This window comes from Sciurus vulgaris, assembly GCF_902686455.1.
Source record: "Sciurus vulgaris genome assembly, chromosome: 1".
Taxonomy (NCBI): Eukaryota; Metazoa; Chordata; class Mammalia; order Rodentia; family Sciuridae; genus Sciurus; species Sciurus vulgaris.
The window spans coordinates 29807813-29831913 of record NC_136461.1 but is presented as its reverse complement, the minus strand read 5'-3'; the positions used below and the strand labels follow the sequence as shown (position 1 = coordinate 29831913).

At 46.2% G+C, this 24101-nt stretch overlaps 1 protein-coding gene across 2 annotated transcripts; it reads right to left on the bottom strand.

Annotated features, from left to right (window-relative positions):
* Window positions 1-12317: 12317 nt before the first annotated feature.
* Window positions 12318-24055, bottom strand: MFSD2A (MFSD2 lysolipid transporter A, lysophospholipid). 2 transcript variants are annotated; one of them, XM_079153561.1, is made up of 14 exons: window positions 23813-24055; window positions 22219-22347; window positions 20360-20484; window positions 16973-17096; window positions 16788-16866; window positions 16185-16342; window positions 15642-15732; window positions 15397-15518; window positions 15103-15186; window positions 14563-14646; window positions 14357-14469; window positions 13778-13921; window positions 13495-13671; window positions 12318-12783 (listed from the first exon to the last, which is right to left on the bottom strand). In XM_079153561.1, the coding sequence occupies exons 1-14, from the start codon at window positions 23903-23905 to the stop codon at window positions 12720-12722; spliced, it is 1587 nt and encodes a 528-aa protein (XP_079009687.1). In that variant the 5' UTR covers window positions 23906-24055; the 3' UTR covers window positions 12318-12719. The 2 variants fall into 2 exon arrangements, with proteins under 2 accessions (XP_079009687.1, XP_079009686.1); XM_079153560.1 differs by having other exon boundaries at window positions 22219-22350; window positions 23813-24054.
* Window positions 24056-24101: the final 46 nt, after the last annotated feature.

The window sequence follows — 24101 nt, the reverse complement described above, 5'->3', positions numbered from 1 at the left end:
CTTAGAAGTCTTCTGCTTTGAACTCCTGAGTTGCTAGGGTTACAGGTGTATGCCATTTTGTGCCTGGCTAGCTACTTTTCTATCATGAGGCCCTCACTGGAAGCCAAGCAGACATAGCTGCCCATTCTTGGACTTGCAACTTCTAGAACCATGAGCCAAAATAAATCTCTTTTCTAAAAAAGTAAATTACCCAGACTTGGGTATTCTGTTTAGCAACAGAAAACAAAGATGTAGCCCTAACAAACTAAGACCAGAATGTTCACACCCTCTCCAAAAGACACAAAGTCCCAAGAGTTATTGTGTCCATTTGAGGATGGCATCAATTCTTCTAGTTGAGTCACAATCCTACCTCAATATTTTGTAAGTTAAGGGGAAAGCACAAAATTAATCATTATCAATGTTCCCTACATAAGACGGTGAAGAAAGAAAAAAGAAAAAAGTGGTTAATATATACAAATATGTGGGCTGGGGGTATGGCAAGTGGTAGAGCACTTGCCTAGCATGCAAAAGGTCCTGGATTCAATCCTCAAAAAATATCCCAGGACTAGGATTGTGGCTCAGTGGCAGAGCACTTGCCTAGCATACGTGAGGCACTGGGTTTGAACCTTAGCACCACATAAAAATAAATAAATAAAACAAAGACATTCTCTCCTGCTACAACTACAAAAAAAAAAAAAAAAAAAAAAAAAAAATCCCAAACAGCTGGGCACAGTGGCACACAACTGTGATCCCAGAGGCTGAGGCAGGAGGATTTAAGTTCAAAGCTGGCCTCAGCAACTTAGTGAGACACTGTCTCAATATTAAAAAATAAAAAGAACTGGGATGTGGCTCAGTGGTTAAGCTTTGTTTATTTGTTTATTTGTTTGTTTGCTGTGAGAAAAGCCAATGTTGCAGAAAAAACAGTAATTTTGGAAGCAATGACCTTGACAGGAGGAAATAGATTTGAGTGGCCTTGTAAAGAGATTGGCCTAAGGTAAGAGCACATTCAGTTTTATCCAATGAAACAGAAAGGAAGACAGAGAGCATGAGTAGAGGTGCCTGATAATGTGTGAACTTTAAACAGTGAGGAATTAATGACATTTTAAATAGGGGCGGCTTCACAGGACAGTCTTTGCTTAAGAAAAATCTCTCAGACTGGGGTGGGGGTGAGGGAGGCAGCAGGGTTCAGTGGTAGAAGTCTTTCCTAGCATTCAGGAGGCCCTGGGTTCTATTCCCAACACTGCCAAAAAAGAAAAAGAAAAGAAAAAAAAAAAAAACAAAAAAACTCTATGCCTTCCATGTGGAAAATAGATTTAAGTAATCAAGATGGAGGATAAGGAGACTTGGAGGAGGGAGGAGGTTGCCATACCTTCCCAGATCAGAAATGCAGAAATGATAATGGTCTGGACCAACAGGAGGACAGTGAAAAGTAAACAGAGGTAAGAGGTATCGGGGGTATGAAAATCAAGCTCAGAGAGCTAAGAGGAAGAGATGGACTAGAGCTTAAGCAGCCAAAGACTTTGACTGTATGTGAAATGGAAGTACTGCAGGCCTGCTCTGATCCAACGCATGTTTTTAAAATGATCACACTGGTCGTCATGCTGCCCATATAAACTAAGGACCATGGTAGAAGCAGGGAGACCATTTTGGAGGATGTTGTAACAGTTCCAGGAAGGGTAATAGTAGTTTGGATCAGGATAATGGTGATGGAAAAGAGTGATCAGATTGGAATGTATTTTGAAAGTAGAGTCAACTGAATTGGCTGATGGATCAGACATAGGACATAAGAAAAAGAGAGGTCTTGGGGAAGTGTCTAATCTTTTTGATCTGACAACTACAAGAATGAAATTGCCACTTACTAAACTAAAATAAATCTGGGAGAGGAGAAGGGTGGAGGTATATGGGTTGAGGAAACTTAAATTTTCAGATGCCACTTAGTGATGTAAATAGAGACACTGAGTAGAAATTGAATGTATGAATGTGTACTCAGGACAGTGGATATGGATGTGTAAATAGCTTGGAAAGCATCCATTATTTAAATCCACGGGGCCAGAGGAGATCCCATAGGCCAGTGGTTCTCCATCAGTATAATTCGCCCACTAGAGAAATTTTTGGGAAATTGCTAGAACATTGTTTCTGGCAGGGGGTGATTGGGATGGTTACGATGATCAGGATTGGGAGCACTACAAGGTTCAGGGAGTGAGGCTGGGGCTGCCAGGCTTCCTGCAATACACAGGACAACCCTGCACAGCAAAAACTGTCCCACATTGCACAGAATTTTTTTTAATGTTCTCTCAGACATTTATTTTGTGAAAACAAAGTTATTTATCTCAACCTAAATTTAACTCTGTTTTGTGCATGAATACTAAGTATTTTGGTATGGTTTTAATATACACTGAATTTTCCAGAACCCCTACTTCCATGTAATCCATGGAAGAGCTTACTTTGTTTTGTTCAAAAAATCAGCAACTTGGCTGCTTGCTATATTTGAGGTGACAGACCATTTCTCCTGGATCAGTCTGCATGTGCAGCTTGGGCAGGTACAATGATTCTACGAATGACTGCAAGCATTTGACGATAACATAGGAACTCTGATGAAACTGCTTATAGTTTTTACATGTTCAAATTAATATTGCATGCATTAATTTCCTTTTGTTTCTCCTTATATTGTGTTTGGGATATGAATTTCATTAGTTTGAAATTACACATGAACATTGGCATGGGGATAGTCTCCATTTTCCCCCTCCAGATCCAACTGCTCTTTTGCACCCTGTTTCTTGCCCTAGGAGAAGGTACTAAAGATGGCACCAATCAGCTGTCTTGCCCAGTGGCTTCCAGTTGGGTTCAACCAAAAGGGAGCTACCACTTCCTCATCTTGACCCGTCAGGCTTAGGGGTGGCAGAGACTCTCCCCAGTGTTCCATCACTCCTTGTGGGTTCTCTTAACTTTGCCCACATCTTTGGCAATAGTCCCTTCATTAAACTGGTCTCAATTGGACTCATTTTGACTGCACCATCTGTTTCCTGCCAGGCCCTAACTAACACAGTAGTTATATTATCTCTGAATTTCATTTTAAGACAGTAAAGTTACAAAAGATTCGCTATAAAAAAAGGAGTCAATCAGAATGTGGAATATTTTACAGGACAATTGAACTGGTTCTGCAACACATCAATGTCATGAAAAGTAAAGGGGAAAGGAGAACTGCTGCAGCTGAAAAAGCACAACAAAATGTATTGTGTGGACTTTTTCTGGATCCTAATTTGAATGAATTCAACTGTAACAAGACATCTCTGAGACATTAGGAAAAGAGTAATTATAGATTGGTTACTAAATGACATCTAAGAACTATTTACAATTCTAGTAGGTATGATCATGGCATGATGGATATGTAGGAAAATAGCCCCTGTTTTTAGGAATGCATATTAAATACATAGGAGTGAAATGACATGATGCCTGGAATTCACTTTACAATATTTTGGAAAAGAAAAAGGAAAAAAAAAGAGAAATTTAAAAAAAAACTGAGAGAAATATGATTAAATATTGAATCTAGGTACAGGTAGTTGAAAAATACATTGTATTGTTTCCTCTACTTTTGTATGTATATTTGAAATTATTTACAATAAAAGGTTTAGAAAAATGGGCTGGGGATATAACTCAGTGGTAGAGTATTTGCTTAGCTTTCATGAGGCACTGGATTTGATCCCCAGCACAGTGAAAATGAGAAAAAAAATTAATTTGAGGTGGATCAGAGACCTAAATACAAAAACAACAACAGCTAACTTCAAAATAAAAACATAACAAAACACTTTTTATATTGGGGTAAGTAGGTTTGATTCACTTAATTGGATCACAAAATAAACCAAACTATAAAATTAGACTTATTTAAAGTCAAAAACATCTGATCCAGATCTGAAGGGAAAAATAAACATATTAAAGTAAATAAATTGATTTTAAAAAAAACTCATGCTCAGAACATATAAAAAACCCCTACACATCAATAAAAGACAGTCAATTTAAGAGTGAAGCAAAAGACTTCAAAACATTTCAGAAAAGAGGATATTCGAATGACCAGTAAATATGAAAAAGTGCTTTAAATATCTCATCAAAGAAATGCAAATTAAAACCACAGTGAGGGTGGTAAGAATGGAGGAAGGAAGGACTGTATAGAGGGAAAAGAGGGGTGGGAGGGGTGGGGGGGAGGGAAAAAATAACAGAATGAATCAAACAACATTACCCTATGTAGATTTATGATTACACAAATGGTATGCCTTGACTCCATGTACAAATAGAGAAACATGTATCCCATTTGTTTACAATAAAAAAAAAAATACAGAAAGAAAAAAAAAAAAACACACTGAGACACCACATACATTTAGCAGAATGACTAAAAAATTTTTTTGCCAACAGTCATTATCAAAGGTTGCTGAGGATGGGAAGTTACTGGAAGTCTCATACATTATTATTTGGCAGCTTCTCATAAAATCGAACATTTACATACACTACCAATTCCACATCAAGACATACTGAGTATTGTCCTTCTGTGTTAACAGAAATGACCAAACCCCATCTACTGTAAGTCATAGAATGTTGGGCAACTAGCTATGAAATCTGGGCCTTGATAAAAGTGAAGAGGGAAAGGAAGACACCAGACAAAATCTGATTTCTTAAGAAACTGACAAATTTGGTGGGAAAATAAAAAATTTGGTGGAGAAAAAAATTAACTCTGTGCAGCAGGTAACACCTGGATTCTATCCAGTTTCCGTCTCTGGCTTATGTGCAATCTATGTAACCCCCTTGCTCTCTGAACATGGAGGTGGGCTAGGTGGTTCCTATGGCCTCTCCAGTCCTGGTATACTTTGAGGCTGCTTGGGAAACCCTGAGGGTAAAGGGAACTGACAGCACAGCTGTCAAGTCTGTAGTGGCAGATGAGTCAAAGAGGCTCCAGGTCTCATTTACAGTGGACAGTCCAGTCCCTCCATACTTCTCTCACCTTGTCACCCTAGAATATCACAGACTACTCTCAAGTCACTCAAACTACCTTGAATCACCTTGGGGCATGGACCTCTTTTACCCACCCCAGGCCAGTTTCAACAGGAAAGTCAACTTCCTGGACAGTAAGCAATCAGGGCTCAACCTAGGCTGTGCCTCTTTAGGGCTTGGGCCTCACCCCGGAAAGGGCTTCAGGCCACAGCAATCAAGGACTTCCTTGATTTCCCTAGAGATATGAGTCCTACCCAGCACTGCCCAGCTGCCCTGTAAGGAAACAGGGAGAGTCTCTGGCCACTGTCCAAACTGTTACTCCTAAACCTGACTCAGAACTTGCCATCACTGCTTCTTTCTTCTCTCTTCCCTGCCTCCCTGTTTTTCTTCAACATATAGTATGATTCCACTAGCAGGCACTGAGTTATATCCTAGAGGCACAGAGATTTGTGCTATAAGACAGGCCTTGCCCTAAGGAGCTCATGGTTCAGGGAGAAAAACAAAGAGGCACATGGACCATTGATTCTCATTATTTACCATGGTTACATTCTATAGACTCACCTCCAACACTGAATTAGCAAATGATAGACCATTGCTTATAGGGGAAATACAAGGTTGGGTTTCTATGAGACTCTGATTACATTTTTGTCAACTGATCGATACATAGCCTTATTTTATGTGTGCACTTTATTGGGTGGGGGGTGTGGCTCAGTGGTAGAGCACTTATCTAGCATGTGTGAGGCATGTATAAAATCACCAGAAAAGAGCACAAAGACGTAAAAAACAAAACAAAATAAAACAACAACAAAAAACCTGTGGAGAACAGGCTATGTCCTGTTTTGAGTTACTCCACAATGAATAGAACAGTAGTATTCAGGCTGTACCTAATTTGGAGCTATCCATTTTATAAAGCAGTAGTTTGCCATGACGTACTCCATTTTGAATATAAGTGCTGAGGTAGAATGATTCTATGCCTTGTTTGTCCAAGTAAACAACCACCATCTGCCTCGCACAACCCATAAGGCACAAACTGATAAATAAATTAACTGTGCTAATAAAAATGACCATCTGTGAACTTATTGAATTAAATCATGCACATGGATACATGGACATATCAAACCCATACAGGAAAACCAGGCCCATGAGCTTATCAAACACACCAGAACACGAAATGAAGCAACCCCTCACCTGAGACCCATAAACAGGGGAGCACCCCAAGACTGCTTGTAGCGGCACACATTGACCCATCATCATGCCATCTGGTGAATGTGTCACAAGATTGGCAGGCATTGAATCTCTGACTCTTTGTCCCCAGCTTCAGCTCAGATCAATCTCTCTTCTTGATGTAGCTTACTTCAAAATCGCCTGCATCTGGACCCTGGTCTAGAATAAGTTCCACCTTCTGTCATCTCTGTGCCTTGAACAAGTTCTTCAGCTGGTGCTGGTTGGTGATCTTATCTGACCACCTGTAGTGGCTTTTACATTTGTATCTGCTTTCTGCCTTTCTCTCAGTTCAACCTCCTGAACCCTATTGGCCACCTTAACCTGTTCTTAGCCATTCTGTCATATATATTATATATATATATATACATATATATATACATATATATAATATATATCACACACATATATAAATATGTAATATTCTCTATATATACATAATCTATGTGTGTTTATAATTTGTATATATGTATATATGTGAATATATGTGTACATAAGAATATATGTATATGTTCACATATATACATATATTCACATGTATATGGATGATAAATCAGTGTATCAATATCTACAAGATGCAAGTCACACAGTATTTTATGCATATGTATATATATATAAATAGTGTTTTTTTATATATATTTATGAAATACTGTGTGACTTGCATGTTATAGATTGCTAGTTATTACTAGATATTACTAGTTAAGATTGAAATAAGACAACCCATGATTACCCAGTTTATGACCATCAGGTGAGTACTCAGTGAATAGCAACAAGTGAAAGTGGTGTAGCTTATGAATTTATTGCTATTCAATAAATTTTGACATTGTGGAAAGAGACAAATGTGTTTGGTCTATGTTGATGGCATAGCTGGCTCACGACAACACCACAGCACTACATAGACCACAAAAAGGACACTTGAAAATACTGGAGAGTGAAGAAAAGAAGACAGAGTATTCAGCCTCAGCTGGGAACATGCACATCAGACAACTCAAATTTTTTTGCTTCTTTGTTCATGTTCATGAGTTACTGCAAGTATTGCTTTTGGGGTTACAAATAATTTTAGCAAGAAGGCAACTTCTCAAATATGAAATCTGTGAATAATGAGGATCAACTATATGTTGCCCTGGAGCCCAGAGGAATCTCAGATCCAGATTGGAGGAATCAGAGAAGACTCTGCAAGAGATGATACTCTGGCTATGTTCTGAAATACAGGGAGTTCCTGGCAAGGGACCTGTGACCAAAAACTAAGTCATGTGGTTTGACAAAGAACTGTCTTTCCTTTTCCTAGGTATCGTTTTGCTTCCATAAACAAGGTCATCTCTTTTCACAGTATCTTCTAACTCAGCAGTGAACAATAGAACTTCCTGCAATGATGGAAATGTTTTATCACAATAAAATGTGGTAGCTGTAGTCACTATCTATGAGAACTTAAAGGTGACCAATGTAATTGAGGAATGAATTTTAAATTTTAATTAGTATGGATCCAAATAACCACATGTAGCATTCTGCTGTCATGTATAACTAAATGGAACAAACAATAACAATACAAAAGAAAAAACCACATGTAATAGTGGTTATCATGTTGAACAATGCAGTTCTAACTTATTGAAGTTAGAATATAAAGGGTATGGATATTTGTATGTTTTGTTTTATTTTTATTCTTTTATTTTATTAATTTTATCCAGGGCCTTGAGTATATTGGTTTCATACCCCATTTTCTCTTCTTTCTTTCTTTTTTGGCAGTACTGGAGATTGAACCCAGGGACTCTATCACTGAACTACATCACCGACCCTTTTTATTTTTCAATTTTGAGACAAGGGCTTGCTAAATTACCCATGCTGACCTCAAACTTGCAATCCCCCTGACTGGCTGGGATTACAGACCATCACACACAGCAATACCCCCTTGTTGTTGTTTGTAGTATTTTTTCTGTTGATTCATTTGAGTTTTCTTAGAACACAAACATCAATGACAAATAAAGATAAATTTACCTAATTCCTTTCCGATTTTTTATTGTTTCTTATCTAATGGCATCAGTTAGTACAATTTGTATTGGCCAATGGAATGTTACCTGGCAGTAGTGGCGATAGTATTTATCCTTGTACCTGACAGTGGACTTTCCAAATATGATTCCTTCCAGAGTTATTTGAAAATGATGCAAATGAGTAGCAAATAAATTTTCTGTCTTCCATGCCTGCTTCACCTACTTCCTGCATCACTGAGTAGAGGTGCCACTCATTGTTTTCCAAATTAGAAATCTAGGTATCACCTTCTTCCCTCTCTTCCTTCCTTTTTCCTTTTCTTTTTTTTTCCTCTGTCAATTATATCTAGCCCAACCAGCTGCCAAGTCAGCCCTCTTCTTTCAATCTCCGCTACCACCACCCCAGACAGGATTCTCAAAAGCGTTCATTCTTGGAAGAGTACATAAACAGCCTCTTCATTAGTCTCTCTGCTTCCACTCCTTCAATCCTTTCCCCATAGAACAGCTGACATTGTCTTTCTAAACTCTTCCTCTACCATGGTTCTCCTACCTGAAACTATTAATTACTTCACTCTACTCTTAAGGTAAGGACCAAAATGGTTACAGGGACCAAAAGCCATGTATGCCCATCCTCAGCCTCGTCTTGTATCTCTTCTTCTCCATCTTGTGCTTCAGTCACCCCGGCTTTCTTTCCATTCCTTGACTCTATTATCTTCTCCCTGCTCTCTGAGCTTAAATGTGTGTTGGACCTCCCCTCTAAAAGCCCCTCCCGCTCCTGTCTTCTCTTTGCCTGGCAGATTCCTACTCTTTCTTTGAAACTTGGGCCAAGAGATCTCAACAGAAGTTGATTCTGTTACACACTTTCATAGCTCCTTCCTCTTCTGTGGAACATTCACGATGTGAATGTTCACTCAGTTAATATCAGTGTTACCAGGCAAGGCCAAAATCCATAAAGTCAGGATCCTGCTGTATCCCCCCGGCACACAGGAGGGGTTCACCCAGTAGTTTTTTGAATAAACTAATACTTCTGCCCCTGAAGTTCTAATACATAAGTGGCACTGACACACACCTCCTCTGATTTTAAGGAGTCAGGGTTGTTAGGCCCCACTCTGTGGATGGGAAGCTTTTGGGTGGCTATGTGGTATATGGGCCACTACCTCCAGAGTCATCAAAAATTTCACAGGAACTGTTAGGAGAGGCTTGGAGTATTCTCTTCCACTCAACTTTTGTCCCTCCCTAATGGATTTTCCACACAGAAGTCAGGGCAACATTTTATTTTATTTTATCTTATTTTATTTAGTACTGGGAGTTGAACTCAGGGGCATTTCACCAGTGAGCTACATCCCTACCACCTGCCCCCTTATTTTTTTCAATTTCAAGACAGTGTCTCAGTTCCCCAGCCTGGTCTCCAGCTTGCAATCCTCCTGCCTTATCCTCCTCAGTGGCAGAGATTATAGGTGTGTGCCACCACACTCAGCAATACCCCATTTTCTCAGTTCCTGTATCATATCACCCCTCTTATTTCTTTCATGGTGTTTTTTATAATCTGAAATTGTCTTATTTATCTGTCATTGGTTATTTATTTGTCATTGTTCCCCACAGAGGATGTAAGCTCTATATTTTTCACTACTGTTGTGGGAGGCTAGCAGGTACATGACATATAATAGACTCATTGTAAATACCAGTGGAATGATATTCCAGATCATTGACATCTGGAATTCCTTCTTTGCAATGTTGAGGTCTTCCGCCTTTCCTCCAGTAGGTGGCACCAAATCCACACCTGGCCCTCAGCAGAGGTGTTGACCGGAGTGTAGTCGGCATGAATGAAAGCCTGGATGCGGTGAAGAGACACGGTTTAGCTGTGGTTATGCAGAACCCAAGTGTAGATGAAGTCAAGATGTGTTTCTCCCAAAGGATAAGAAGGTCTGAGCTGTTCAGAAGGGGCCTGGAGTAGCCAATGACCCAAGGGATTTCTAGGATCCTAGATTGCTTTTCCTTGTCCCAATCTGCCCCACCAGAACCCATCCTCCATGAACTAACTCATTAGGGACCTTCAAATAGGAGAGCAATTTCCTGTGGGCATAAAAGATAGGAAGGCTTTTCAACCTAAATCTCCATAGAACATTTGGGGAAACTGAGCTCCAGACAGAAGCATCCTATGGAGCCAGTAGGAATTTAGTCTGACTCCCAGACAAAGCTCACTTTCATTCAGCTCCACATGCTCATCCCACCCTGTCATGCCTAGTCCTGGGCTTGTTGTAGGAGACCAAGAAGAGGGAGGCTTGGACTCTCCGAGCTGGCCAAAGAGGCAGAGGAGCCTGAACCGCTTCAGAGAGGCTTTCTGAGTACAAGATGTATTGGAGAAGTGTCTGCCACTGAGACAGAAGTATATCCAGGGCCAGGCAGGTAGACTGGAAGAAGGCTTCATCTAGATATGGAGCTGGGGATCTCATCAGGGCCCTCAGATTCTGTCCTGAAAACAAAGGAGATCCCCTTTTATCACAGGAGAGCTACTCAGTTGCCTAGGATAATTTGCAGAGGGAATGTGAGTAGATCCAATCAAAGACCAGTTGGGATGCTGGTGCAACTATCCAGGTGAGAGAAGACCTGAGAAGGTATTGTAGGTAGCTTGTGTTATTTATTTATTTATTAGTAGTAGTAGTAGTATTTTAGTGCTGAAAATAGTATCCAGGGCTTTGCACATGCTAGGCAAAGCTCTCTAAGCTACATCCCCAGCCCTGAAATAGTTCATATTTAAAGACAGGACTTGGTGGTTATTGATAGAGTGGAGGAAGGTGGTGGTTTGAGAGAACCTCTATAAACTCAGAGTCCCTCAGAATTCTAACTACAGAGGCCACCCAGCCCCAGGCTCCTGTCTTGCCCAGGCAGCCTCTGACCAGAGAGGGCAGCTACAAAGGCAGTGGAACTAGACTGGTGAAGGCCAAACTGTCAGTTCCTGTAACAGCTTAAGTAGTGGATAAGGGCACAGGACCAGGCCAATGAGCCTGGATTTAAGTATCAACTTATCCACTTACCACTGTCTGGTGATCTTGAGCAAGTTATCTGAACTTCCTTGTGTCAGCGTTTCCTTATCTGTAAAATGAGCATTATAATAGTAACTTCCTCATAGGGAAGTTGTGGAGACTAATTGAATTAATATTTGTGAACACATAACAGTGTCTGTTAGTAATCCTTCATGGAATTTATAAAAGCAACTTGGCAAAACGTCATCAGCAACAATGGAGCCCCACATTCAAGGTAAAAAACCAAGTCTGAAGAATCTCACCACTTCTGCTTTCTGGGCTTCATTTGTCTGTCTATGAAATAATGAAGTTGGACTGGTCACCTCTGATCCTGCCAGCTTTGCTTTCCTGTCATTTTGGAATTTGGCCTATGTGTGTGAGAGCCAGCGGTGTGCTGGGAAATCCTACCAGGTTTTGGAAGCCAACTGGTAAATGTTCAGAAATTTGGCAAGATGGTACAACCATGGGTAACTTGAATTGGCTATGGTATGAGTATTCACACCACGGAAATGGGACAAATGCTACAGCTAGGACTTCCCCATCCCCCTGCTCCCCACCAGAGGCAAGAGCCTTCCTCATCTGACTCGCAGCCCCAGCCAGATCCATCCTTCCCCCTTCAACACTGGCAATAACAATGTGGGAAAAGAATGAAACGTCTCGAGGGATGCTTCAGGGCCCCAGTCAGCCTACACCAACACAGCCAGTCCCATAGGCTCAGGCACCACAGACCAACCATCTATCTGCCCGTCCCTTGGTAGTCATCAGACACAGAGGAGTGAAGAGTACTAGGCAGGGTCCTAGAGTCACACAGCGCTGGGATGGAGTTCCAGTTGAATTGCTCTTGACTGTGTGATGTTAGCCATGTCTCCCTCTATGACAGAGCTCCATTCTCTTATTTTTAAAACAGGGGCAGACTTGATCTGCCAGTTTTGAGGGTTAAATGAGAACACCGCTGAAGTGCATGCAAAGCCCCCCTACTGAGCAGGTGTTCAGCAAATGTTAGCCAAAGCTGTCATCATGCTCCAGACACATTCTGCCCACACCGTGGTACCTGAGGCTTACTATACCCTCTATCAGTCTTGGCACAGAAGGGCTCAGTGAGTGGTCGAGGATGCAAACAAAAACAGGCAGCTCAGTTTTTCAGTTTTTATGAAAATTAATAACATTAATAGCTCACAGACATATACATACACACACATTGCTATGTACATGGTCATTAAGTTATTAATTAGTCTCTGTATAAAACATCTCTACATTAGTGTTCCGGGCTGGGCCCGATCAGTCCTTGGCATATTCACAGTAGCAGTCCCAGGGCTTAGCCCTGTGGGACGGGAGAGAGGAGGCAGGAGGCTGCAGAATGGCCAGCCCCATGGTGGGTACAGATGTTCTGGTCTGCTCACTCTCCAGTCTTCAATCCCCATCCTGGCACCTGGAGATCAGTTGTTCAGTGAGTGGGCAAGCAGGTCCTGGTCCTCATGTGGCCTGGTGACCCAGGCCCTCTCCATGATGACTTTAGCAGGCAACACAGCAGGTCCTAGAGGATGCTGGCCAGTTCTGTGGAGTCTGTGTCAGAATAGCCTGAGCTGCTGGCTTCATCCCTGCAAGAAAGCCAGAGGAGATAGTTTGGAGGAAGCCTTCTTATCCTACCCCCACTGCCACCTGCCTCCTTCTGCAGGAATCGTGACCTACTAGTAAAAGCCATAAGGAAACCACAAGACAGTTTGCTCACTCCCACTTTCAGCCCAGAAAATTGCTGTTTCCTCTATTTGCTGTTCTTGCAGTACAGGGGGCACCACAAGCCCCAGAGCTAGGCTCTGGCCCTGGCTGGCTGATAGGCAGAATGACTCACTCTATCCTACCCTCTGGGCTTAGGTCACACCCCAGGTCCTGCATGCCAGGAGAGCAGCAAAGAGTGCAGGCTGTGGTCAGGACACCTGCAAGGCTCAAAGCCCAGCTCCACCCCTTAGCCACTGGCCCTTCACTCTTCCTGGTTAAGCCTTAGTTTCTTCATCTGCAGAATGAGAATCATAAGAATCTAGGACACCAAATGTTGTTGGAAGAATATGGGAGATCATGAACACCTACTCCTAAAACACAGGTTTCTGAAGGGCAAGAATTTGGCTTGCTTTGTTCACTAGAGCAAAGCTGGCACCCAGTAGACACCCAGGAAGTAGTTGTTGAGTGAATAAATGTAAAGCCACTCAGTGCTGGCAGAAAGCCAAGTGCTGGAACTGTTGAGGGAAGGTGTAAATCAAGTGTGGATTTGGCCACAGGAGATTAGACTGGATGGCACCTCTCCCCACTCTCACCGCAGAGCCTGCAAGGCCTTCTTATTCTGCCGCCGCTTCTCCTCGTCAATGGGATACAGCTTGAAGAGTAAAAGGCCCAGCAGGATGAGGACTATGGGAGCCATGGTCACCAACATCTTCAGTGTAAACTTGACCCGTGCCGGCTGTGAGCAGCCTTGCGTCTTGTACCCAGCAAAACTGCGGGATCCAGAGGGCAAGGGATTGGTGAAGATGCAGCTTTTGGGGTCTGGTTTTGCCCTGCCCTGTCCTGCCCCACCCCTCCCCGGGTTCCCACTCCACTCACTCAAGACTGAGGGTGGAGATACCCAGCGAGACTCCAGAGGCGAACTTGGTGAAAAAAACATAGAAGGAGAAGAAGATGGGCTCAGTGCCATGGGAGTGGGGCTGCTTCAGGTGAAAGTCGTCAATGACATCAGGCAACATGGACCTGTGTAGAGGGGGTGATGGCAACCATGAAGACCCCACAAACAACTAGCTGCCAGGACCCCATTAGCCAGTATGGCCCCTGTGTCAGTAAGAAGAGGCAGCCTTCTAGGAGCTTGTGGCACCACACAACTCCATGAGGGGATGGCACCTTCATGTGAATAAGGTTCCTTTCCCCAAGACGGAGTCACAGTCTGGGTGCTCGACCTTGAAAATGAAGTGCAAGCTAGATTTTAGCTCCTTTTCTCACCGTGTGACTAGGGTGCTCTTGCACAGAACACAAACTGTACAACTCTAAAGCACAGATCCTCCCCACCCTAACTTGAACCCATAGAATGGTCTGTAGGAGAAGAAGTCCCCAAAGAATTCTCCCCAAGGAGCTTCAGAACTGGAGTGGGAAGGCCGGGGAACAGGCACAGCTAAGCTTGAATATACCTACCAGGGTAATAGGAAGGCAGCTGCCACACTGACGCCGGCTGCTATAGCCACCACATATGTGACGATTAGGTTACTCTCCATAAGGGCCACCAAGATGAGAAATGGCACTGCTGACTAGGGGAGGTAATGTGGGAAGATGAGTCAGCTGGGAGGCCTCCCCAGAAACCCCCAACTCAATCCAGGCCCTATCCCTAAAGCCCCACTCACTGAGATCCCAACATATACAGCTGTCTTCTTGCCAAACCGCGTTAGGAACCACTGCCAGATAGGAATGGTAAAGGTGGCAGAAAGCTGTGGACAGACAAAGTGGGTGAGGGAGGCAGGTTAGAACCATGGAATCCCTCTTGCCCTTCCCAGGTACCCAAAGGTGTTCCCATCCCTGCCCAAGTGCAGCCAGATGACATCATCCAGGTGGTGCAGAAGTGAACAGCATGCTAAAGGCTCCCGGGGAGCTGAGGGAGGTCCTTCTGCCTTCTCACACCTCTGAGCACAAAGTTACAGAGTTCTTGGTCTCCATACTTTTGCTTTTGCTATGCTCTTTAAACATTCAACCCTAAACTCCTGCTTTCACAGTCCTGCCTAAGCAAGTGCAGGTCAGTTCCAAACAAATATTCCAAGAAGCTTCCCTCACCCCTTTCTGACCATGAGCCAGTCTGGGAACATCTTCTGACTGTCCAAAGAACCGTCCCACACAGTCTAAGCCATGTCAGCCCAGGCTGCCTGCCCCACCTTGAGTCCCACACTCACCATGATGGCCAGGAGTAGGTTCTGGAATTCATTGCGGAAGCCCAAGGTGTAGGTGCAAAACAAGGCAAAATTGCCCTCCACCAGCTGGGGAACAGGGCAGGGCAGGGGAAGGAAATGTAAGGAAGAAAGTGATGATGGGGCTGAACCTCCCCAAGACATTGCCCACGCCTCACAAACCTTTGCTCATGACCTCTTCGTTCCATCTGTCCCTCAGCTTCAGCACATCCTAAATCCTCTCCAACCCCCTCCCACTGTACTCCCCTCTCAGGCTAAGCACTTCAGGCCCCAACTCACCATGAAAGCCAGGGAGGTGAAGAGGAAGCCAGCAATGAGCTTGACGTAGGGGCCATGACTCATGACCTGGCGGAGGCCCCGGAAAAAGGATATTGGCTCAGTCTTCTGGGTCTCGTAGGGTTCTGGGGACCAGAGGGGACAGTAAGGAGGAAGCAGAGAACCCTCCCAAAGCCTGAGGGTCAGCCAGAAAGACACAGCCACTCTGTGCTGGGGCCTGCACCTCTTCCCAGTTGGACCCATCTCACCTCTTTGCTCTCGCACGCCCAGGGTCAGGATGACAGCACAGATGACATAGATGGAGGCAATGACCCCTGCTGCCAGCAGGTATGCATTTTGCTATAAAGGGGTGAAGATGACATACAGACACTGTCAGTCTAATCTCATCCCAGCAGCCCCATTGAATGATCTTGGGCCAGTCCCTTTTCCTCTGGGTGCCTCACTGTCTCCATCTGTGAAACAGGAGAAGCATCCTGGGTCTGCTGTTACTCTCTATGGTTGGGCAAAGTTCAAATGTACAAAATGTAAGAAGTCAGGCTGTGGGCAAAGAAAGCTGAGAGCCTGCAGTTCAAATCTCCCCCAAATCTCTGCAATCACCAGTTCTATGACCCGTGGCAAATTCTTCAGCCTCTCGGCTTCAATTTCCTTATCAGCATTTTGGGTGTATTCATAGTTATGTATATCAAATGCCCCACAATTAATAAATATTAGCTATTATTACTACTTTTAGGATGACTACAAAGCATCTCACTGTCCCCCGTCTTACCAAATCCCTGCCATGGGGGCCTCACCGTTTCTTTGAGTGAGGCGGTGCTGTATGTGCGATTGGCACTTTCTGAAGCCACTGCAGAGCCATTGTGGTCCTGGAGACAAGGTGCGTTTGCTTGGCCCACGATTTGCCCCTGGATTGCCGTGCCCAGCACTGTGCCCAGCACCTCTACGGTCATCCCTGGGCAATGAAAAAGAGTCTTTTGAAGGAGCTTCATGGCTTGTGGGCCCAGAGAGGAAGGTCAGATGGATGGGAGATCTAGATACAGGTATGGTGAATTCGAGGGACAGGGCAGATGGCACCTTGGCCTGAATTCATGGCCTGCTCTGTGTGACCTCAGGTTAGTCCTTTCATCTTTCTGGGTCTTACCTGGGCAATAAGGGGACTGAATTGTTTTTAAAATGGTTTCATGGGGTGGGGATGTAGCTCAGTGGTACAGTACCTGCTTAGCATGTATCACACCTGGGTTTAATCCCCAGCACCACAAAAAACAGACAAACAAAAAAGATGGCTTCACACCCATGCCCAAGGCAGAGCAAAAAGCTGGAACTTCCAGGAATGGTCTGGGAGTGCAGAGGCTGAGGATCCCCGTGGGTAGGGTCAGATGGGCTGAGGAGACACTTACGATAGGCAGTGGCAGAGTCCCGCTCGCTCTGCTCGGTGCTGATGAACATGGTGAGGGCTGAGTAGGGAACGTGGAAACACTGGTATGGAAGAGAGGCCCTTGGCCAATCAGATGGATGGACAGATGTGGAAACCCTAGGGACTGCCCTCACCCCTGTCCCCAGAGATACCCAGGGGCACACTCACCGTGACTAGTGTCTCAAAGAGGCAATAGAAAAGCAGGTACCAAAGCTCTTGGCCCTGTGGGAAGTCAGGCACAAACCAGATGAGGAAGTAGGCGATGATGGCCAGGGGTGTGGAGAAGATGATCCTGAGGAACGGGAGGGTCTAAATGGAGGCTGGAGGCCAGAACCCCAGAAATCAGGCCCTTCCAATACCTGCTGGGAAGGACACTCCTCCCCCTAAAACCACCTACCCCATCACCTCTGGGAAGAGGCTGATGGCCAAGCCAGTAAGCACAGACTGGAATGGAGACCCTGGACTGAAATCCTGCACATGAGGCATGAGAAGTTCAGACCCTGAGTCTCATCTACGTCTCCCCAGGAGCAACAGCTCCAGGACCAGGGGCTTCTGGGTTGCAAGAGCTAAGAATGGAGGCCAAGACTTCAGGGCAGGGATAAGGAACAACCCTAGCAACTACGTGTTCTTACATGTGTACATGTATCGTCTGCACACACAGGGAAGCTGGGGTCGGGCGGGTAAGCCAACTCTGGGTGAAGGAAGATGGAGGAGCCACCTGGGAGGAATGGGCCTCATGACATAACTATAAAGGGGGCAAGTGTATGCCATCTACACATGAGTTGTACACATGTGTTGTACACATGTGTTAGGTTAAACCTCAGGATGGACTAACTTCACAGCATAGAAAAGCAGTAGAGCACAAAGTTAAGAGAAAGGTCTTAGAAGAAGTCTCACTTCTGGAACTCAAGTCTGGTTCTACCAAATAACTAGTCTTAGGGATGGGGTTGTGGCTCAGTGGTAGAGCACTTGCCTAGCATGTATGAGGCACTGGGTTCAATTTTCAGTACCACATATAAATAAATGAATAAATAAAGGTCCATCAACATCTAAAAAAATATTTAAAAAACAAAACAAAACTAAACTTAGTCTTGGGTATCCAGGCCTGCTAGGTGAACAACTACAAAGCCAGAGGCTTGGGAGGCTAAGGTGGGAGGATTGCCAAGATGAAGGCCAGCCTCAGCAACTTCTTGATGCCCTAAGCAACTTAATGAGACCCGACTCCAAAATAAAAAATAAAAAGGGCTGGGGATGTGGCTCAGTGGTTGAGTGCCCCTGGGTTCAATCCCCAGTACCCTAAAAAAAATAAATAAATAAACCAGACTACAGGGAATTGGAAGTGAGAACGGGGGGCGGGGGTCATTGCAGTTCACAATGGGTGGACAGCACAGGTCTCACTGAGAACGCAATGACTGTGTGGACCAAATGGGACCAGGGAGCAAACTTTGCAGGCATCTCAGGCAGGACCAGACAGGGCAAGGGGAAGTCAGTGCAAAGATCCTCAGGCAGAGTGTGCCTGATAGGGTTGAGGAAGAGCAAGGCTGGAGCGTGGTGAGAAAGGGAGATGAAAATAGGAGATAAGCTTGGAGAGGAAACTGGACATCTTAGGAGCCACGGGAAGGACTTCGGTTCTACTTCACAGGGTTGAAGTAGTCTTGACACTTAAGCAAGTTGGTGTGAAAATGTAGAGCAGTGCTTGGGACATTGTTTACAGCGATCACATGAGGGAACCTAGCAGGAGCTAGACTGGGAGAAGTGGTGCAGGCCATGACCAGGGGGCTCCAAAGCACACTGGAGGTCCAGCCTGCTGCATCTCGGCCTTTCTGCATGTCTCTGCAGGCACCTGTCTCTAATAGGGTGGACTTGGCAACTCCAGGGAAAGTAAACCTCAAAGTCTGTCTGGTTTGAAGGACAGGATTTAAGTACAGATTTAGAGGGGGCTGCCCTGAGGCTTGGAAGGAGAGGGAGGGGAGTTCTAGGGTTTATACACCCTGACAGAACCAGCCTCTTTCTACACTGAAAGGAAAAGGGGTGCTACAGCCCCTGAGTTTGCATTCAAACATGTACACAGATACCTGCTAAAGCAGAAAGCAGTCTGTAGAGCCCCCAGTGACTTTTCCAAGCTGGCTGCCACACCTGCCCAGCAAGAGTCCTCAGATCCTGCCTCCCATAGGGTGGGTCTACTACATGCTCCACCTCCTCCAACTCGCCCAAATCCACGTGTCTCCTCAGAGAGCAAGGGCTCCCCAGGAGCCTTCCTCCAACATGGCCATCCTTGGTTCATAAGCAGACGAACAGAGCAACACTGCCCTGCCTGAGGAGCCCAATGTGACTGGGAGTAACCCTGCAGCTTCTGTGCTTCTCTGCCGGGGAGCCTGGCCTAGCAGCTGCTTCTCATTGGCTGGGCCTCATGAGGCGATGTGGCAGCAGGGCCCCGCCTTCCACCGGCTGCCAGGAGATGGGCACGTGGCCAAGTCTCACGGCTGGCGCTTGGGGAGCCCTGAGCAGCCTGCCCAGGTAAGGCAGGCCATCCTGCCCTCTGCCCTGAAGCCAGGATCAAAGGCTCCAACCTGGGCCTTTGCCAGGGGTTGGCAGGATTGGGTGGGTGGGGGGCCTCGTGGGAAAGGAAGCTGTGGGAATGCAGGGGCTTCGGGAAGAGCTTTGAAGGCCGGAGACCAGGTATGGGCGCCCCTGGGGCAGGAAGGCGCCCACTTGAGCTTGGATGGGCTAGAGATGAAAGGGGTATGCCCCCCCCACCCCCTGAAGCAGGATGTCCTGGAGGGAACCAGAGCCCCGGCCTGGCCTTGTCTTGTATGTCTCCCTCGCTGTCTGATCTATGGCAACCGCCTCCTCCCACCTTGCCCACAGCCTGAGGTTGAGTACTACAGGCTTTATACCAAGGGAAAAAGTAGTTCATATCATCCAAAGCACCAGAGGTTAGGGGCCTGCTACCCCATTCCCATGTAGTCCCCAGCCCCTGCCCCACAAGAAGCCATCCTGAAGGAGAGCCAAGTTATACATCACTTAATATGTGCCAGGTAATCTGCTGAGTACTTTACACATTAAAAACCATTTAATCCTCACCACAACCCTGTGGGAATTTCCTTATCCCCATTTTACAGATGAAGAAAGTTGAGGCTCAGAGATATTGACTTGCTCAAGATTGCACAGCTGTTACATAGTGAAGCTGAGATTCAAACCCAGGCAGTCTGGCTCAACTATTCTGGAATACTAGCTCTGCCACTATGGAAGTGACTGAGTGGGGAGAAGTCAGAATTCCTGCTTCAGCAAGGGGAGTGAGTGGACCTTGGAAGCCACAAAGCCGGGCTGAGGGAAGCTTATAGGCCCAGTACTTTGGCTAGTCTGGGAATGAACAGGCTAGGTGTCTCAGTGGCTGTGTATGTGGCAGCTGAGACCTCCAATGGGGTTTCAACACCATTTTTACATCATTCCTTCTCCTTACCCCCCAGCCTGTGACAAGAGATGAAAGGACCAAGGGGTAAACATGCCAGAAGCCTCGTCTTCTGGTACCTGGAAGGAGCCTCTTCCACTCACCAGGGCATGAGGCGGCCCAAGCGGGTCCAGGAAGATTTGCTAATGCAGAAGCCCACCAAAGGATCAGTGAAGGCATCCCAGGCTCGGCCCACGAACAGGATGATGGAAGCAGAGAAAGGGCCCACCTGGAATGGGGAAGAGACAACTCCTCATTCTTTGATTCACTTCAATCCTAACTATAAAAGCAGGGACTCCCTCCCTGCCTGAGCCAGGCCTTGAGCCCCTATGCTGCTCCCATCTGCACTTTAGTCATATTCATTTTCCTTGTTAACAATGACAATAGTGGACCTGGGGGGTGTAGCTCAATGGTAGAATATCTGCGTAGCATGTGCGAAGCCCTGGGTTCCATCGCCAGAAAATAATAATAATAATAATAATGACAACAGCATTTCTCTGATAACAGTAGCACTGTGTACTCCCTTAGAAGTTTCCCTGGATTTATTTCCTCCCCTCTGCTGCCCTTGAAAACACTCCTATCAAATAGAATGAATCCGAAATCATTTCCTTCCCTCCCTCTCACACCCATGACCACCTGATATCAGAACTAGCATTCACTGGATAAACACAGTGGGTCTCAGTTTCCCCATCTGTATAATGGGAGTTACGATCTCTATTGTAGAGGGTCAAGCTCTACTTGGATGAGGAAGGAATCTATAGAAGCTTTTATATATAAATATATATATATATATACACACACACATATATGTATGTGTGTGCATATATAAATATAAATATATATATATATATTAGTTGTAGATAGACACAATACCTTTACTTGATTTATTTATTTTTCTGTGATGCTGAGGATCAAACTCAGTGCCTCATATGTACGAGACAAGCGCTCCACCACTGAGCTACAACCCCAGCCTGAAGCTTTTTAAACAGTGGCCTATCACTACCTATTCAAGCTATTTCTCTGTCCCTAAATAGAATTTAAATGCAGATTCCTTGGACTCATACTCAAACATCAGGTTATTGGTCTGGGAAGCTAGAAGCCGCTCCCAAACCATAGACGCCCCAGTCTGACCCCCAAGCTCTAACACTTACTACATTTTTATACTTCAATTGTAAATTTCTCATATTTGCACCTCAATTAAGGCCTAGTCCTTGGATGTTGCTCAAAAACTATCTGCTGAATTAAATCATTTGTCCTTTCTGGGGCTCAGTGTTCCCTACCTGTAAATGGCTACAACCCAGACACTCTGCTTGCCGAGTCAGATGCTACATAGGAAAGACAGCCAGAGCAGGATCCCTGGTAGCCATGGCTATTCAGCCTCCCACTTTCCCATCCAGACAGGGTGAATTCTCAGGATGCCAGGCTTCTGGCCAAGGCTTCTCATAGCACAGAGTAGCTCTGCTTCATCTTGAGAATCCCTCCCAATCAAAGCCCCTGTGTCCTGGGGTGTTCTAACTTAGCCCAGCACCTGAGGGTCCCAATGCCCACAACATTTCTCTGCTCCTCAGGTGAAGGTGGGATACACATCCTCTACAAGCCTGGCAACATCCACTGGACCCTGAGCCAAGCCAGCTGACTGTCTTCCAGCCAGGGACATGGTGTGCCAGTCTCTTCTAAGAACAGCGTCACCAGCGGGTCCCATTCTCCCTCACACCACCGCCTACCCCTCCAGGCTCTATTGCTCTTGCCAGGCAAGGAGGAGTTGCCAGCTATCCTAGGGCAGATAGACTCCCCTCCTGGATACTTTCTAAAGACTTATTTCTCATCCACCGTGACTGAGAGGTAGCAAAGTAGGGATTTTTAGTCCTAGTTCACAGATGGGGAAAACTCAGGAGTCCTACCCAGGGTGCCTAAAGTTTCCCTCAGGATGCTGGAGGAGACTTAGAAGGCTCAGGCCACTCACCAGAGCCACGTCCAATAGGTAGATCTGCAGGAAGAACCCTAGAGCACAGCCCGTCACCTGGTAGGGGGCCCCCCCAACAGCATAGCAAAGCTTGTTGCAGATGGACAACTGCTGCTTCTTCTTTGGCTCCTTCTGGGAAGAAGAGGAAAGGATGAAAAGAGGCCCAAGTTCCTGGCCTCATCCTAGAGGCAGGACCATTCCTCCAGTCAGCTTTGCCAGGAGGAACAACTCTGCCTTGTCCTGTTCCCATCCAGGGAGATTCCACTTCCCATAAGAAAAGAGAAAGGTATTCTCTATTCTTGGGAACCTGGAAAAAAAGGTCATTCATATTCCTGAGGAAGTTGCCCCTAAGCCACAGCCCCCAACCCCAGACTGAGGAAATCTATCAGCCCACCATCTCTAAATAACTACTCCCTCCCCTCTTCCCCCAGAGCTCAGCCACTGTTCCTTCACAAGTTACAGAGGGGGAGCATGTTCAAGCAACAGACCTGTCCCCACCCGGCATCAGCTGCCACAACCTGAAAATCCTCTTGCTGCCAAGAGCTGCCTGAGCCCAGCCCAGGCTCCCACCCTGGCTCAGAGGCCAGGATCCACCTGCCTACTGGGTGAGAGCTGGAGAGAACTCTAGAGGCCCATCCCAGCTGGCTGCAGGCACAGCTGTTCCTTCCATCTGTCCCAAAGTGTCCCTGGTCCCTGTAGGCAGACGGAGCTTCAGGCAAACTTAGGAGTGGTCCTACCCTCCTGCTCCTAGGGGACCTTGAAAAGTGGAGGAAAGGACTCCAGGTGCAGGACTAGGCCCTCTCTGGGTGGGGCACTAGGGAGGCTGGGGTTGCCCAGGAAAAGTAGAGATTACTCATACTTGGTAACAGCATAATTGCTCACCCGGTTCCTTCCAAGGATCAGCTAATAAAATTAAAAAGAAAAGGCAGTCACCTCCCAAGCAGTTATCTATTGCCTGAGATCCGTTCCTGGGACAGTCTGGTTTTATTCGGTCGTTAAATTAAGTCTGTAGGGCAGGGACTGGGACGGTTGGATGATGGGGTTGGGACGGATGCAGAGCACTGAACGCGAGAGCCCCCACACTTACAAACGCCGGAGGAATGCGGCTCCTTTAAGAGCAAAGCCCTTGTTCTTATGAATGAACTTGAGTGGCCCAGAGAGTTGAGTTGAGGCGCGAGAGTAGGTGGTGGGGGTGGGGTGGGGGGAATGAGGAACCAATGAATCCCCCTGGGGGGGATTTCCAAATTTTGGGGGTCTCTCTAACTTTTAGGGCGGAAAATCCGAGCCGCTCGGCATAGAAGAACCAAAACCGGATAGGCAGAGCCCGGCACCACGAGAAGCTGTCAGCAGGGCGCTCCGCCGACACGAAAAGCGTGTAGGCAAAAGTGGGCGCCAGTTACTACAGATCTCCATCACTTCCTGGCCCGGGGCATTCCCTGGCCTCAGGGCTTCCCCAGCCTCTCCTAATTCTAGGCCCGCCTGTCCCCAAATAATCCCGAGTGTCCCAGAATCAGGCCTAACTTCCGACGCCCCCCAGGCCCATCCTGGCCTGCCCACTGCCTCTTGCCCTCCACTCGGGGTACTGAGTCCTCACCTTCACCTGGGCCGGGCGTTCACCGGCTTGGAGGACACCGGTGGGCAGCAGCCCCGCCGCGGAGCCGCTCTCGGCGCCCTCTCCTTTGGCCATGACCCGCGGGCCACGCCGTCTGGGACCGGGACGCCGGGATGTTCCTCTGCTCCTCAGGCCACCTCTCTCCCGCGACTGCCGTCGCTGCCTCAGCTACGCTAGAGGCGCACTGGTAAACCCCGCAGGCAAGCGAGGCAAACACTCTCTGCACGCCCCCTCCGCGCCTCTTAAACGTTCGGCCCTGCCCTTTTGGATC

Coding starts and splice junctions, on each gene's coding strand:
- MFSD2A (XM_079153560.1), bottom strand. CDS start 23,905: ATGGCCAAAGGAGAGGGCGCCGAGAGCGGCTCCGCGGCGGGGCTGCTG. Junction 17,097..20,359: donor TTGGGCCGCCTCATGCCCTG/GTGAGTGGAAGA, acceptor CCCGTTCCTCAG/GATCATCTTCTCCACACCCC. Junction 14,647..15,102: donor ACCTACTCCTGGCCATCATG/GTGAGTGTGGGA, acceptor GTCTGTCCACAG/CTTTCTGCCACCTTTACCAT.